Source organism: Macrobrachium rosenbergii, chromosome 34, assembly GCF_040412425.1.
Source record: "Macrobrachium rosenbergii isolate ZJJX-2024 chromosome 34, ASM4041242v1, whole genome shotgun sequence".
NCBI lineage: Eukaryota > Metazoa > Arthropoda > Malacostraca > Decapoda > Palaemonidae > Macrobrachium > Macrobrachium rosenbergii.
In genome coordinates, this window is record NC_089774.1 from 7,031,702 (window position 1) to 7,047,640 (window position 15,939).

General features: G+C 37.7%; 2 protein-coding genes across 4 annotated transcripts in view; one reads left to right on the forward strand and one right to left on the reverse strand.

The window, feature by feature from the left end:
• The window catches only part of LOC136856144 (uncharacterized), a 214,928-nt gene that overhangs the window by 4,752 nt on the left and 194,237 nt on the right, over window positions 1-15,939 (reverse strand). The gene's annotated exons all lie outside the window — the stretch shown is intronic.
• On the forward strand, window positions 1,675-14,017 carry LOC136856142 (probable cytochrome P450 49a1). 2 transcript variants are annotated; one of them, XM_067133789.1, is made up of 12 exons: window positions 1,681-1,828; window positions 3,145-3,325; window positions 4,398-4,632; window positions 5,737-5,853; window positions 6,421-6,497; window positions 6,910-7,111; window positions 8,639-8,810; window positions 9,708-9,877; window positions 10,444-10,522; window positions 11,745-11,948; window positions 12,079-12,132; window positions 12,835-14,017. In XM_067133789.1, the coding sequence occupies exons 2-12, from the start codon at window positions 3,148-3,150 to the stop codon at window positions 12,940-12,942; spliced, it is 1,596 nt and encodes a 531-aa protein (XP_066989890.1). In that variant the 5' UTR covers window positions 1,681-1,828; window positions 3,145-3,147; the 3' UTR covers window positions 12,943-14,017. The 2 variants fall into 2 exon arrangements, with proteins under 2 accessions (XP_066989891.1, XP_066989890.1); XM_067133790.1 differs by lacking the exon at window positions 12,079-12,132 and having other exon boundaries at window positions 1,675-1,828.

Genomic DNA, 15,939 nt, shown 5'->3' on the forward strand with positions numbered 1-15,939 from the left:
TTTTTGTTTATTATTCTTTGTGTGAAATCGCTCAATATGGCTTAGCAAATTCTTAGCAGTAAAAGGCCTTTCTTTGCTTTAAAATGACAATTTTCAGGATGAACCACAAGGGAAAACTAGTCTCATGAAACAGAAAATTCTATTCTGTTTAGTTTAATTCATCCATAAATATATTATTTATTACTTTAATATTCACCAAACACTTCGTAATATTATGGACTGATCTCTCTATGATTTATAAGTATATATGATTTTTTAAGTTCAAATATAATAAAAATAATGTTTTAATGTGCAAAGTATTCCCCTTGCACTACCCCACCAAGGCCCTGGGATTAAGAAAAGATTGCATAACCATTAATACGACTTTCTAAGTAATTACTTGACTGACCTACACCACTTTTTAATTAATTTAGAGGACTGTAGTAATCATATCATCAAGCTTTGAACAACCTATTTGTTATAGTACACAAATTTCTCATAAATACAACAAAGCTTCTAGATTTTATAATGTGATATAAGAAGCAGGTTATGTGTGAATACATATTTACAGTCAATTACCCCTTAACAAGCCTTGAACCCAAAAACAACCTTACCCACTGGACCACAGAATATAAAATTATGAACAACGGTTCCTAATCACGCCACAGTGGGGCTGTAGTTTAAAATGAATGCCCTAGAGTCCTAGACCAATGCTTCTTGCACCAAGCTGTCTTCATCAAGTGCAAGGTCACGGGAAGGGTAACTTCTTTATGAATAACTAAAAGTTGGTGAATTAATGTCAAATCTGCTGTGCTCTGGGCATAGGGCATGTTTATATCTTTATAAAGGTGTTTTAAACATTCCAGGGGTCAATAGGGCATAGTACTACATGCCTGCCATGTTGCAAGTCACTCTAACGAGGTTTGATGGACGACAGTTGAACACAAAACACACCCGCCCCCCCCCCAAATATAACATGGCAAAATACGCATTTATCAATGCCCAAACTGTCGTTAATTAAGCCAAAAAAACGCAACACTAACCAACAAACATTATTACGCCATAAAATTCGCCAATAAACAAACAAACAAACATTTGGCAAAAACTCCCGGAGTGATTTAAAAAGATCAACCGATAACCCTAACCGGTGACGTCACGGAGTCAGTCGCTGATCGACAAGAATGTCAATGAGAAAACAACAGTTACTTCATAACCGAGGCGCCTCTGCGACAAACAACACGACAACAACTATACCAATGTTGTTTATACACTTACAACTCTCTTAAATACTTATTTTCTCAAGTCAAATTCCTTATTTAAAATTGCTGGAGGTATTTGGCATTTGTTAAAAATCCATTTCGCGTGTGTAAATTGATACCGGGAGATAGATGGATGTTATTCCGTGTATACATTCCCGTTGAATATTAATAGACATATTCGCGGACGCCATCTTATATATAACTGTAAATAATGATTAAAATTACCTCTAAAATAACCAATCATAAATTTAGGCCAAACAGCTCAGGAACGATGAATTTAGACACCAGTTGAGGAAAGAAAAACGATATATTTTAAGATTTGCTAAACGGACTTAAACAAGGTTTTGGGTAAGTGACCCCGTGGTCCTCCTCTCTCTCTCTCTCTCTCTCTCTCTCTCTCTCTCTCTCTCTCTCTCTCAACAGACAGACGGCCACAGTCCACAGACTCCACAGTCGACAGTTTACAAGCCGAGGAAGTGTAGTGGACCGGTCCTAGACCTACATTTTAAAAGACTTCTTCTTCTCAGTTTGCAAAATTGTTTTTGAGGTCTGCGATTGTGGGACATGTCCTTTGGAAGTCACCTTAAATAGTGAGTATGATAATGTATAATATGATATATTTAAAACTTTCAAACAGGGCCTGGTCTACTTTTAAATGATGTTTTACGGGCTGAGTCCAGTTGATTATTGGTTGTTCAGGGAGTGATTTGTTTGTGTGTTTCCTTGATGTTTGTTTGTTTGTTGGAAAATAATCCGGCAGTTGATTACTTGCTGGTTGTTCAGGGTAGTGATTTGTTTGTGTGTTTCATTCACTTGTTTTCGTTTGTGTGTTTGTTCCAGGGAAAATAATCCGGCTACTTTTCCAAAAGGGATTAATCAGTGCAGTAGAGACGAGTTGTTACTGTTGGGGGGGGGTTACTGTACTGAATAGGGGAGGGGGGATCTTAGCGTTACATTTACACCCTGCCGAATTTTTCTTATAATGGCCCAGAAATAGTTTGAAATAATGGGATATTTTACAAGCACTCTGAAGGAAACCATTTCCTTCCGAAGTAATGGGCAAAGATGCCCAAAGTACATAAAATTTACCAAAAAACAATTGTGAATCATAAACTCAGTACTTGTAAGGGAAGTTTAAAAAAAAATGGAACTTGGTGATAAATATTAATCTAACGGGGGGCCTGTGGCTTGAGTACGTAACTGATCACTGCAATATATAATAAAAGATAATTCAACCAACAAACAAATTGCTGTGAATGGGAAAATCCAAAGGATATTAATCTTTTATTTTCAAGTCAATCTTCAATGGTCTACTGGAAATTGACTGAATAAGTTTTAACATGAAAACCAATCACTCTTTTCCTGCCAAGAGTCTCTCTCTCTCTCTCTCTCTCTCTCTCTCCACACAATGAGGGGCATCGTTTAAGTCAGACTAGACCCATAGTCTTTTTAGTGACAAAGCCAGCCACTGACGAAGTTCGTACGTAAAATTATATATATTTCGTCGACGTGTCAGTTTCACACGAAAACCCACCTCAAAGAATCTATGGAACCACCTCCTACGTATGCATAACCTATGGAAACAGCCGATTGGAAAATCACATTTCTGGTAAATCCCGAACTGGCAACTTTGAGGTTCCTGTTGTAAAAGTGGGTTATAACCTCTTTTTTGAAGGGGGCCCGTTGCAGATTAGGTGGTTGTATTCACAATCAACAACTAACCTCTTTTCTCTACTTGTTCACTTAAAGGCTACGACTAATTAAATTATTATTATTATTATTATTATTATTATTATTATTATTATTATTGTTTAACAAGGTCCTCAAGCAAGGCCTATAGGAATCTAGAACAATGACCCAGTTATTGGGGTTAAGTGGGATTAATCTTCTGCATATTATCTTTCAGGAAATGCTCCTCCACCATACTAAATCACACAGCTTCCTCACATCCAGCGGAATGGTGTCCTCAGCGTCAAAAGCCCTGTCCTTCTTCAGGAGGTCTGCTGTGACGCAGGCCCAGGTTCAGATTCCTGGTCCGAAGGCCTATCCGGTCATAGGCTCCCTCCCGGCAATCTTATCTGATAAAGGTGGGTGTTAGAAGCACTGCTGTTAATGACTTTTTTCTTCTGGTAGATAGGAGTTTAGTACATACGTCTGTCTGTCATTATTGGTCAACTTGTAGATAGTAAGCTTATCCACCCGTGCTGTTTATGTAAGGTATATAGTACTTGTACTTACAAGTATTTTATGCTTGTACATTCAATCAAGCGTTTGGAAGTTACTCTTAAAAAAGGTGTTTTTGTTTCACACAATTAGATCTTCAGTGTAGCTAAGAATTCCTTTTCTGATCCTGGTGAAAGTTTGTGTTTGCAAGAGCAGGCAATTGAGTATATTCAAGGCAGGGTAAGGTTGTGAAGGTAAATGGGAACTTAAAAAGTAACACTGAATATTAATAAGGTTGAATGAAAGCAGTTGACTTGTAAAGGCATTTGGGAGTACGTATATCACATGGCAGGATGAGAGAGGAGGCAAAGCGGGGAAGGCAACTGGATATGTGCAAAGGTTTGGGAGGAACCTTGCCTACAGAAGCCAAGGTTGGGATGTGTTGAGCCAACTCTCCTTTATGAAAGTGAAGTGTGGATAGTAAGAATGGAAGGTGATACTCTGCAACAAAGATTGTACAATTCTGTAGTATTTGGATTACAAGGAGGCCCATGAAAGTGATGAATAAATTTGAGAGGACCTCAACATCCAGAAAGTGAGAAATTGTGTGCAAGACAATAGTGACAGGCCCTGTGAGTGCACGGGGCGTCAACATACCTAACGAGCCCTGTGTAGGTATATGCCTTGGCTAACGTAGTGGAAGTTTTCAGCACAAAGGGTTCAATCACAATTTAGCAGTTACAGTATGAATGGACAATTATCATGGTCCTGTCATTTCTTGAGAGCCACCCCTTGTTTCTGGGGCATTTTCTAAACTAACATGTACTTAACACTTAACGTTATTTTAAGAGATTTACCCAAAAAATGTATGACATCTGAAAGCCATGCAAAAAATGCCAGTGTAGCTGATAAGTACAGAAGTCTTGAGTACAGGCCTGAATATGAATAAATTCCTACAACAATGCTCATTCCTCCTTGACATTCTATTTCCCTCAGATTTTGACAAGCAAAACATCTACCGCTATTTCCAAAAGCTCTTCAGGACGTACGGTCCGATAGTCAAGGTGGAATTTCCAGGGCAACGGCCCTTGGTCCTCATCCAGAGACCGGAAGACGTGAAAGCTATGTATAAGCTCACCGAGAAGAATCCGGTGAGGGGTGGGATGGAGGCCCTGAAGAAGGCGAAGTATAGCAACCCTTACTTCAAAATGAGGGGAGGAATTGTTGTCGAGTAAGTATGGTGGGCTTTGCGTTTATTCATTGGCATTTAACTCTTTAGATCTGCTATGAAATTGCAGCAATTACAGTGAGTATTATTCCACACAGGAGTCTCTGAAACACCCCGGTTTATGGCAGGGTTCCGTTCCCAGCTTTGAGCTGTTAAATAAAAAAATTTAAGTATACCTTAGTTTAACCAGACCACTGAGCTGATTAACTGCTCTCCTAGGGCTGGCCCGAAGGATTAGGTTAATTTTACGTCGCTAAGAACCAATTGGTTACCTAGCAGCGGGACCTACAGCTTATTGTGGAATCCGAACCATTATAATGAGAAATGAATTTCTATCACCAGAAATAAATTTCTCTAATTCTTCATTGGCCGGTCGGGGAATCGAACGCGGGCCCAGCAGAGTGCTATCCAAGAACGATACCAACCCGTCCAATGAGGAACTGCGATCCGTAAATCAAAAAACGCCATAACCAGAAAAACGCCGTAAACCGTATCATAATAATAATGGAAACAAATGGTTCTTATGACGCTGTAAAATCAGGTTAACGGCATCGTAAAGTCAGAACGCCATAACCCGGGGACTGCCTATGATTATTCCCAAAAAAAGGTTATTCTTGATTTGGTGTGTGTGTGCTTAAGAAGCTGTGTAGATATTTTACTAAATTCTAACCAAAGGCAGAATTTGTCACCTTTGTAACTTCTGAGGACAAGAGACCTTTTGAGGGAGGAGGCTGGATTGCTCCGCCTTGGCGGTCTTTGAGGTCTGAAGTGTTTTTGGGGTAAGGTTGCCATCCTCATGCCCAGTTCTGTGACCTTATGCTGTTGGCACCTGGCATATCTTGTTGATCACCCTTCCAAGTACCAACCAAATGCAACTTCACAACAGTAATGTAACTGAGCCCCACAGTCAACTATCTAGAGACCTAGTGGTAACCTTGGTTTTTAAAGGTTAGATCTGACTATTAAAGTTATGATTCAAAGGCTGCTTGATGAACGTCATGTAGTTTCATCATAAGTCATTCATTAGTTTCCAGATGATGTTTCAACCGAACTAAAAAGATAGCTTTCCTGGAAGAGGCGTAATCTAATTTTCTCTCGTCATTACAGGGACGGCACAGAATGGTGGAGAGTTCGATCCAAAGTACAAGTACCCATGATGAAGCAGAAAAACCTCTGTACGTACATGAGGGAGATGGAGAAGATTACTCTGGATTTTATACAGAAGTAAGTTATCTTTTTATTAAGGTATACAGTATGTATTTCGCCAAGCGCCCTTTAATCTTAGTAGAGGTGGCACTAAACATGTCAGCAGAGGTCCCACGGACTCAATGGATTGTTCCTTAAACATAATGTTGGGATGGAATAGCAAACAATGCAGACATAATGCATTGATGGTAGCAGCATCAGACCAACAGGGCCTCACAGAGACTAGTAAAACTCTACTGGAAGGCAGAAGACAGCATTTAAATGAATTTTAGTCTCCTACGGACACTCGGCCAGCTACTTCTGAAACATACAATGAAAAACACATAGAGTTGGCTACTGCATGACCCCAGTTAATTTGGTGCTTATTTAGTTAGCTTGACCTAGCTATGAACTGTACTAATATCATTACACAGTATGAATTGATAAACAAATACCTGATATCTACAGATAAAGTACATATAAATATATGCAGTACTGTACCGTATATACATGGTTTTACGTCCATCGCAACTCTCCACAATTCTCTGAGTAGGGAAATTGTGTGTGTTGAGATGGAGGAAGAATTACCAGTGAATTTTTTTTCAGAGTATCCCAACACAGAGACGGAGAAGGGGAAGTCACCTTAGATCTTCTTGAGGAGTTGCAGAGCTGGGCATTAGAAAGTAAGTAACCTTCTTTATATAAAACTTGCCAAAAATGACATAAATGAATTACTGTAGGTTTTTCTCTTTTTTTCTACACTGAACTTTTTATATAGTTTTTCATTTATCTGTTCAGTCAAGCCCTTTCTTGGGTGTGTAGTGTGTGTTAAAGTACAAAAATACACTAGTGGGACCCATTTTAGAATCTCAGTTTTTAATTACAAAAACTTGATTGCTGTACTTAATTAGCCAATCAACTACACTTTCATGCGGAATTAAGTAATGTTTTGTTGGAGCTCAATTTAGCAGCAAAAACAGGTAATAACTGAGGTGTAAAAAACTTCTCAGGACAGATGACTCTGACCCCAAATCTTGCTCAACTAAACATGTTATTTTATAAACTGATGTGTTTAAATTTTCAAATTTATCTTAGGTGTATGTTTTGTTTCCATCAACCAGCGAGTTGGGAGTTTCGATGATAAGCAAGACTCCAACGAACGCTTGAAGGAAATTAGAGACGTTGCCGTTGAATACCTGGATGCTATCTTTACCTGCGAGACAGGATCAAAACTTTGGAAAATATACCCAACAGAGCAGTACAGTAAACTGGAGAAGTCCTTGGAATTCTTAAGAGCGTAAGTCCACAACTTTGGAAGTTTTGTCCTACAAAAATCTCTCGTACAGCGAAGTTACTCTGAGTTGCTTTGAGCCTCTGTGTTTGTAGCCAACGGTTTTTGAAACTTGACCCAAAAACCTTTATCAATAGAGCAAGAATTCATCTTTCTTTCTGGCAGCATAAATCTACAAAATAGTAGAGGTGACGATCTCAGTACAAAATTATCATCAAAACATTTACTTAGCTGCTATTTCCCTCGTCTCCAAAGCTGTTAGCATGCTGCGATTATTTCTCTACAGCCTTGATAATGACTGTGTACATAAATTTTGGTACATGATCTCTTATCCATCAGCACCTCAGAAGGAAATTGCCATTAGATTTCACGTCAGCCTAAAACAATGATCATATGACCAAGTATTCCATCTAGTTATAGAAAATACTCAAAATACTCTAATTCCTTATTATCAGGTTTAGATAACATCACCTAAAAGGGAAAGGGCAGTACTGTATAAATAAATTATCTGACTATTCTATAACAAAATATGTAAGATTTCAATTTAACTGGAGTTCTACAGGTCAGTGAAAGACTTCACACTTCTTGAAGTTCATTAACTTTGGTTGGGATTTATGGAAGAAAATAGGAAGTTTAAGAGGTACAGAGATGAGGATGAGTATACATTCTCCCTTAAGTACATTATTAGTTAATTTATATTTTTCTTAGCATTTATTATCATATCATCAAATGCTCATACATAGTTAGCCAAAAATGCCACTAACTTAAAATGCCATATAAGAGGTGGTAACAAATAAAATGGAAATGATAAAGAAAAAAAAAAAAAAAAACTGTCAATTTCTATGACAAAAGTAGATACAATTATCTACTTGTGAAAAACTTCATTATTAGACTTCCCACTTTCCAGCCCAGGGTCAGCCCTTCTTGCTAATGGCCCCTACATAAGTTAGTTACAAAGAAACTGGTTTTGAGTCTGTTGAGACTTTTCATCTTACCCCTTGCTTATATTACCAGCAATTTTGATAGTATGAGCGCACTAAAACACAAATGTCAATATAGATCATGAAAAAAATAAGGCAAAGGTTCATGGTACTTTATAGTGATTGAAAAGTGAGAGGTAGAACACAATGAAGATGTGTTCTGGTGAAATGCAACAGAACACCCTAGGTGCTCATATTCAATAGAGTTACAGAGGTATGTAGTTTAGCACTCCTTATGTTCTCAAAAAGTAAAAGGAACATAGGAAAGAGGTTTACTTTACAATAATATATATTTACTTTTTAATAATATACATATATGAAAAAGAAATAATCTGCAGAAATGGTTTGAAGTGTCTCAAGAGTATTACAATGCTTATGAAAATAATTTTTGAGTTCACTAACACTGAGTATTTGATCTATGGCACCCCATTCAAACAGTGGAAACTGCTTTCAATTCAAATTACCTGAATGTACAGATGTTTTATTAAACATCATTCCTTTTGAAAAGTGATCAATTAAAACTCAGCATATTCAAAACGACATATCTTTGCAGCGTCTGTGATAAAGTCCTCCACGACACTGAGAAGAAACTAGCCAGTAGGAAAGATGATCTCTCTCACGAAGACCTCAACTTCATGGAGCACCTGCTATTGTCTGGGGAGGGACTGACACACACGGACATAGTGACCTTCACGATGGACATCATACCTGGAGCGACAACTACAGTGAGATTTTGGCCGAGTTTTCTCTCAAGGGACAGTTTATCCCTTCTTGGTTCCATAGGGGTCACCACCTGCAGCAGCGTGCCATGTTCAACACGCTGTGCAGGTTACTAGTTCTCTGTGATGTCCTTTAGGTTCCACATGCATTACAGCTTTTCCTTCATTTGTCTCTCTCTCTCTCTCTCTCTCTCTCTCTCTCTCTCTCTCTCTCTCTCTCTCCATTAGCATGTCTGTCCCAATTGCCTCATCAAAATTAATCCTAAGTCTGACTAAAATTCCTTCAACTGTGAAGGTATTTCACTCAAACTTGGCACAAAAGTTTCAAATCGTCAGTCACACTACAGAACTGATCCTATGAAGTATGATCGTACAACAGACATGCATGCATGTATGGGGACTGTCTGTCCTGTTTGTCAGTCAGTTTTTTGTCACACACACCACTACAGCAACTCCCGTGCAAAGTGATTTAAATCAGACTCGTAGGAACATAGACAAATCATACAAGTTTGCAGGGAGAAAACTGTCCACCTTCCAGGCTGTGTATTTGTCACTGTCTGTCAAGTTGACTTTGTCATCAAAACAACTACAGTACTGCAACTTATCAATGTGTCTGAATATTACATTAGTGCACAGATAGGCTGTATCAGATTGACAGGTTTGCCCTCTAAAAAACAAATTCTGGTTTTATAAATGAGATTTTTCTTTAAACGGCAAAATTTAGGAAAAATTTTCATTAAAAAGGCATCTTTAATGATTAAAACGAATCAAATTTAGGCAAATTCATTAAATCTGCCCCTGTGCTTCTCATTCCTTACATAATCTTAAACAATTTTTGGACTAGTGCTAGCCAAAGAATTGTTTATGCAGCTGTTTAATGTATTAACATTTCCTGCTCAACAGACATCAGACAATGCTGCTGTTATTCTATACCTCTTGGCCAAGAACCCTGACGCCCAAAGAAAGTTGCAAGAGGAGTTAGACAGTATACTTGGTGATGGAGAGGGACCAATTTCACCTAAGCAACTGGCCCAACTTTCCTACACAAGGGCTGTACTGAAGGAAGCAAATAGGTACTCTTAAATTGTTTGTGCTACATGTAATAGCTGAGAAGTAAATGTATATCGACTTAACAAAGGGAGGGAGTGTATGGTAGAGTATTTTCATCGGGGGCCAAATCTCTGTCGTTAGATTCATTGTAAGTGCAACAAGCAGCTGAGATGCTTAAGTATTTTTTTTTTAGAGTGGGCTGATATTTGATTCGTTAGTTAGTCTGGTGAATATGACAATGTTCTTTTTCTTTGAATGCCCTTTCATCAAAGAGGAGCTCACTAAGAAAAATATTCATATACAGTTATACATTACAATACAGTACATATATGTTTGGCTTTATAAGCATTTTGTAATCATTGATCAGGCAACCAATCAAGATTCAGATTTTAACTTCCTAGTTGTATATGAAAAGTACTTACGAGTGCACTTGACTTCCACAAAGAATGATTGAGATCAAATGTGTTTTACAATTTACTGCAGCAATGTTCATTATTTATGTCACTCTTAACCAGACGGTAATATTATGACTTCAGTGCTTTAAAGCACGTATATTGGTACCATATAATTATGCTGCTTTCAATTTCAGGGTGATGCCTCCAATGTTTGGACCATTACGAATACTTCAAGAAGATATACAATTCAGAGAATATGCTCTGAAAAAAGGGGTGAGCATGACAGACTGTTTCCATTCAATTCTCACTTTGGTATGCTATTCAACACAACTTTCTGAGAGTAATAGTTGGGAATTATGTAAAATTTAGTGTCCTCAAGACAGGCCTTCTTTTCCTGCTACAGTTTTTATTTACTGAAGCCATTTTTCACATTTACAGAAATTAAATTGGGAAGTAAATGACAAAGTTTTCATTCTTAAGCTGACAATTTTCTAAATGCTACAACACTTTTACTTAGAGTCAAGTTTCCAATCAGATTAACATATTTGAATGATGGTGATATGGTAACACTGTGCATCCAAACATTATGGTAAATATAACAGTATACAGGTATAACTTTTAGGTTAAAACGGTATTAGTATGTAATTTCCATATACCGTAACGCACTTCCTTCAAACCAAACCACTTAGTAATATAACAAACAACCAGATCCCATTTCTGGCCTCCAACAGGGTTGGACCAAATTTTTGTCCTTAACAGAAGGGAAAACTTTTAATGGGGGACGCAAAGGAAAATGCGCAATCCACAAAACACGAAAGGACGCAGCTAAGAACCCTTATACTGCTGACAGTGGGCCAAGTATTATAACTACAAGGCACACTGCAAGCAGTTATCCTCTACGGGGAGTGTGCAGAGTAAAACCAATTGCTGTTAGTACTCACTGATCTTTACCGGCTGACAGCTCAGAATCTCTTCCCTGACTCTAGATTTTAGAGCTAGTGGGAGAGAAGTGTTAAAAATTCAATGGATAAGATGAAAAAAGAAGGATAATGGAGTACTGTATGCTAATTATAAAAAGTATATAAGCTGCTGTCAGTCATTTATATTTATTTGGGGTAATCTTCATCTTGTGTCTGGTGTAATGAACTCGTTGAAAAATTTTTAAAAGCTATGGAGTTGAAATACTGTATATATATGCATGGTTTAGATTTTTTGGAAGAATCCACTTACTTCATACTTAGAAACAATCGCTTCACTTTGAGGTTTTACTCCTGAATCAGACAAATAATTTCCTCTTTATAGCTTTTTAAAAGTATTCCAGTAATATAAAAACAGGAATACATAAACACAATATCTGTACGAAGTATGTAAGTTAAGAAATATAAAAATTTTTTATATATATTCACTGTTATGTAATATATTTTATTTCCCTCGCCTGCCCGTATGAACGTTACGCAATGCCAGATTTTATCAAACTTTTTCTGTTACCCTCTAGTGGTCTGTCCTCTTCATGAATGGCCTCCTGGGATGGGAGGAGTCTGTTTTCCCTCAAGCTGAGAAGTTCATCCCCGAGCGATGGCTAAGGAGTAAGCCATTAGGAGACATTCACCCCTTCACTATCCTGCCTTTTTCACACGGCACTCGCATGTGCATTGGGAGGAGAATGGCTGAGCAACAGATTTATATTCTCATTGCAAGAGTAAGTTACTTTTTAGCATTACCAAATTATATAAACTGTATACTCATTAACCACACTGCCTTGAATGTGAATTTTCTATGGAACGGATATATGAATTCACAGTAGTTCAGTATTGTTTGTTTTTTAACAGGAAAGATTAGAGGACAAGGGGTTCCTAGTCAGACAAACTTCATTTACTTGTAAGGTAGTGTCACCATCATATTTGTTGTATGTTAGGTGGTAACTACATACTGTACAGTACTTGTTTTCAAACCTTGGGTCATGTCATAGCTTGTGTACAGTGACCCTCCATAATCTTGAATTTATTTTACTTATCCATTACACACTGCCAACATCACTGTCTTTGTTACTCATACAAAAATATACATTCTAATGCTGCACATACTAAAACTGTTTGTCCAGAGTAGAAAATTTAGATTGTATTAGTGATTATTCATGTATCGAAATGTATTTACTGTTGTTAATTGTGTATATTCAAAACTACTTTCTTGTGTCTTTACAACTTATTCTTCATTTTAAGTAGAGTACAGGCAGTCCCTAGGTTACGGCGAGGGGTTCCGTCCCAGCGGCCTGCCTGAGTCTTCTCGAAAATCATAAGAAAAATTTGACGCTTACGGCGCCGTAATCAGGATTTTGACACCGTTATGGCGCCCGATTTTTTGATTAACATACAGCACTGTGTTTGAAAAGATAGGTATGGATTCGCTGTACGCCGAGACGGCTGTAACCTGGGGACAGCCTGTATGGGGAGTCTGATTTGTGGAGCTTGCTAGACTGGATCAAACCTCTTGGCTTCTTCCACACCAAAGTACACTCATTAAGGATGACTGAAACCTGACCTCATTGCAATACCTGAAACCCGTTTTCTCTAAATTTCCCGTTACAGCTTTTCCATCGGTTCAACTTGGAGTGGAGGCACCCAGACATGGTCAGGGACTACAAAGTTACCTTCAGGCCAAGAGGACCTCTCAAATTTACACTCTTGGAGCGATAGCTCCTCGGGGTGAATACTATTAATGTGATATGAAGTAATAATAATATTGTACATAGATTAAAGAAAATTATATGATTGTAAAATGGATAACATATCCACAGTAATAAAGATGTAAATATGTATTAGTTACTGAACGTCAAGGTTTTCACTAACTCAGTCAGCTGATGCTTTCAGCCTTGTCACTCATTGGAACCTGATTGTACAGGATTGAATATATATATTTACATTTATATTACTGTGGTTTTTATATATTTGTGGCATTCCACATGATTCAGAGAAAATTTCACCATTGTTAATTGTAAATAAAAGCGGTGATATAAGTTATAGCTTCTGCAAGACAGTACATAGCTGACATTGTCATGGTTTTAACACACACAATTCCAGGGTCTACATACTGAATTCCAAGCTTGTCAATTGCTTAATGCTAGGGTTTATTCACTTAAAATGCAGTGCATTACTACCGTACAGTACTTGGATCTTTACACTTCAGCTCCCAAATTATGCAGACTTACCATTCTCCCCATGGGACTATACCACCTAAAGCACTCTAATCCATATTTTCACAATCGATGATTTTGAATCCTTTCTTCATTGTACCGTACACTAAGCAGACAATCCATCTTCACAGCCTATACAATTTTCCTCTAACAATCAACATACACAATGAAGTCAAACAGAGATTTGTGCCACATAATGTTGTGTAATTACAAGAGAAATTAGGTGAAAAATGTTATATTTATTTTTTTCTATGGAGATACTTATGTATAAAGGTATATTTGCATGCTATATGCAGTACAAATTGTTGCAAATTCATTGTATTCCATAACTCTTTTGTTTCATAAATATTTTCTAAACAGACTCTCCTTCTATCTCTCTCTCTCTCTCTCTCTCAAGAAGTTTAAGCAATGATTTCTGTTACTTTTTGAAGATGTACAAATTAGGATATTCTCTTTCTGTTACACTGAAAAGGCTATTACACTTATCTCATTCCTTGGGCACTATTGAAATGTCTTTTTTTTTCACTGTAAAACTTTATATTTTTGCATTACTAATGAAATAAATGCACTAAAACTAAGATTGTATGAGATCCTTGGACGAACGCATACTATTAACATCATTCAATTCATATCTGGGGGGGGTTAGTGCTGCCAGTGCACCTCATGCAGTTCACTGTAGGCATTACTTAGCTCCTTTGCAGTGCCCCTTCGGCCTTTAGCTGCAACCCTTTCCATTCCTTTTACTGTACCTCCGTTAATATTCTCATTTTTCCCTCTCTAAAAAGTGTTTCCCAGTGCAACTGCGATGTTTTCCTCCAGTTACACCTTTCAAACCTTTCTACTAAAGTTTCCCCTTCAGCGCTGAATGACCCCATGGGTCCCAGCACCTGGCCTTTGGCCTAAATTCTATATTCTATTCTATCATAACCTTTTTAAGGTTGAGAGGTCGCTCTATGAATGGCAACTGTAAATGGACAACGTTGCAAGTTCCATTTCTCTCTAAACCCTGGTTGCAAATTGCTGAGGCCAACTAACCATCAGGCACCAAATTTACTGCTTAGGTCACCAGAGGCACAATATATTTTTTGGGAAAGACCTAAACACTCTTAACTACTCTGGACTGATCTTAAGAATTGTTCATTGGTGAGGCACAGTTGGTAGCACTGGTCTTGTTATTACTACTCTGAGTAAAACATATTGTGGAAAGGTTAAAAGGGTCTCTTGGTGGCCAAACAAACTTGTAAGTAGACCACAGTATTTGATGACAGGATACCACTTGCAACGTACCAGTGGGGGTCTAGTGCAGGCAGCAATAATTTATGAAACCAGAAAGCACAACTGGAAAAGCAGAAAGAGAATTTCCATGGATCTACACACCCAGGTTACTTGAGACCCATCTGATGATTTGGGTCACAAGGCACAAAGCACAATGATATAAACATAAGCAAAACCGGGTCACGTTGAGGCCTGGGGGACAATGAACTGCGCATTAGACGACTTTATCTGTTTATTTGCTTCGAGTAAAATATTTAGGGACTTCAAAATATGATTAATAAGGTGCATGAACTGAGAAACTCAAGTTGATAAAACATGTAATGCCTTATCTAAGCGCGTACTAGCTACTATCTAAACCTGTGCATGTACATGTTGACATGAATGTAACTGACTGAGATAAGTGATCAAATACATAGATAAAAATGAGCTGGGGTTGCAAATTAAGCAGAATAAATGTGAGTTCTAGTTGCTTGCTCTCTTGGTACTGCTTGCAGGGTACAAGAGCACAGGTTGGAGGAGTCAAAACAGTACAAGATAAGAACTTGTTTTATGGTTCAGATTGTCCTCTGCATACACATCTCAGACTATATCATCCGCTACACAATTGATTCTAAGTGTTGCCATTCCTGTGAAGTTCAATGCCAGTTTTCTAGAACTTTCATTTCTCTTGTGGCCAAATTGTGTATAATGGTTCTTCCTAATCTTGTGTTTCAATTACTGGAACTTGAGCTCAAACTTGGCGCAAATGTCTTTTTGTTGAAAAGGTCGACATGAGTCTCATTTTATTAGCCTTATTTGTTATCTTGTTTTTTATTTATCTTTTTTTTTTACAGTTTATTCCTTACTTCTCTATCTTCCTGTTCTGTACTGAGCTTCTTTCCCTTAGGCTGATGGCGTTCCACTTTTCCAACAAGGGTTGCAGCTAGGCTTGTAAAAATAATACTATGAAGGAAAAGAGAGCAGATTAATTAGTTTCAGTTGCAGGACCCAAGACATGATCATTCAGTAGCATACAAGAAGAAAGTGGCAGGAAAAAATGGGGTGCAATGTCAATAATGGGATTAATCAGAGGCAACACTTACGGAAGAACAAGAAGCTGTACTAAGGGGAAGCACAGAAAGTGTTGAAACCAAAAAATTGTCTTCAGAATACAAGTTACAAAGGTGAATGACTGAGAACTAATCTGAAAGGTGCAAGTGCTGAATAAATTAATACTTAATTACAA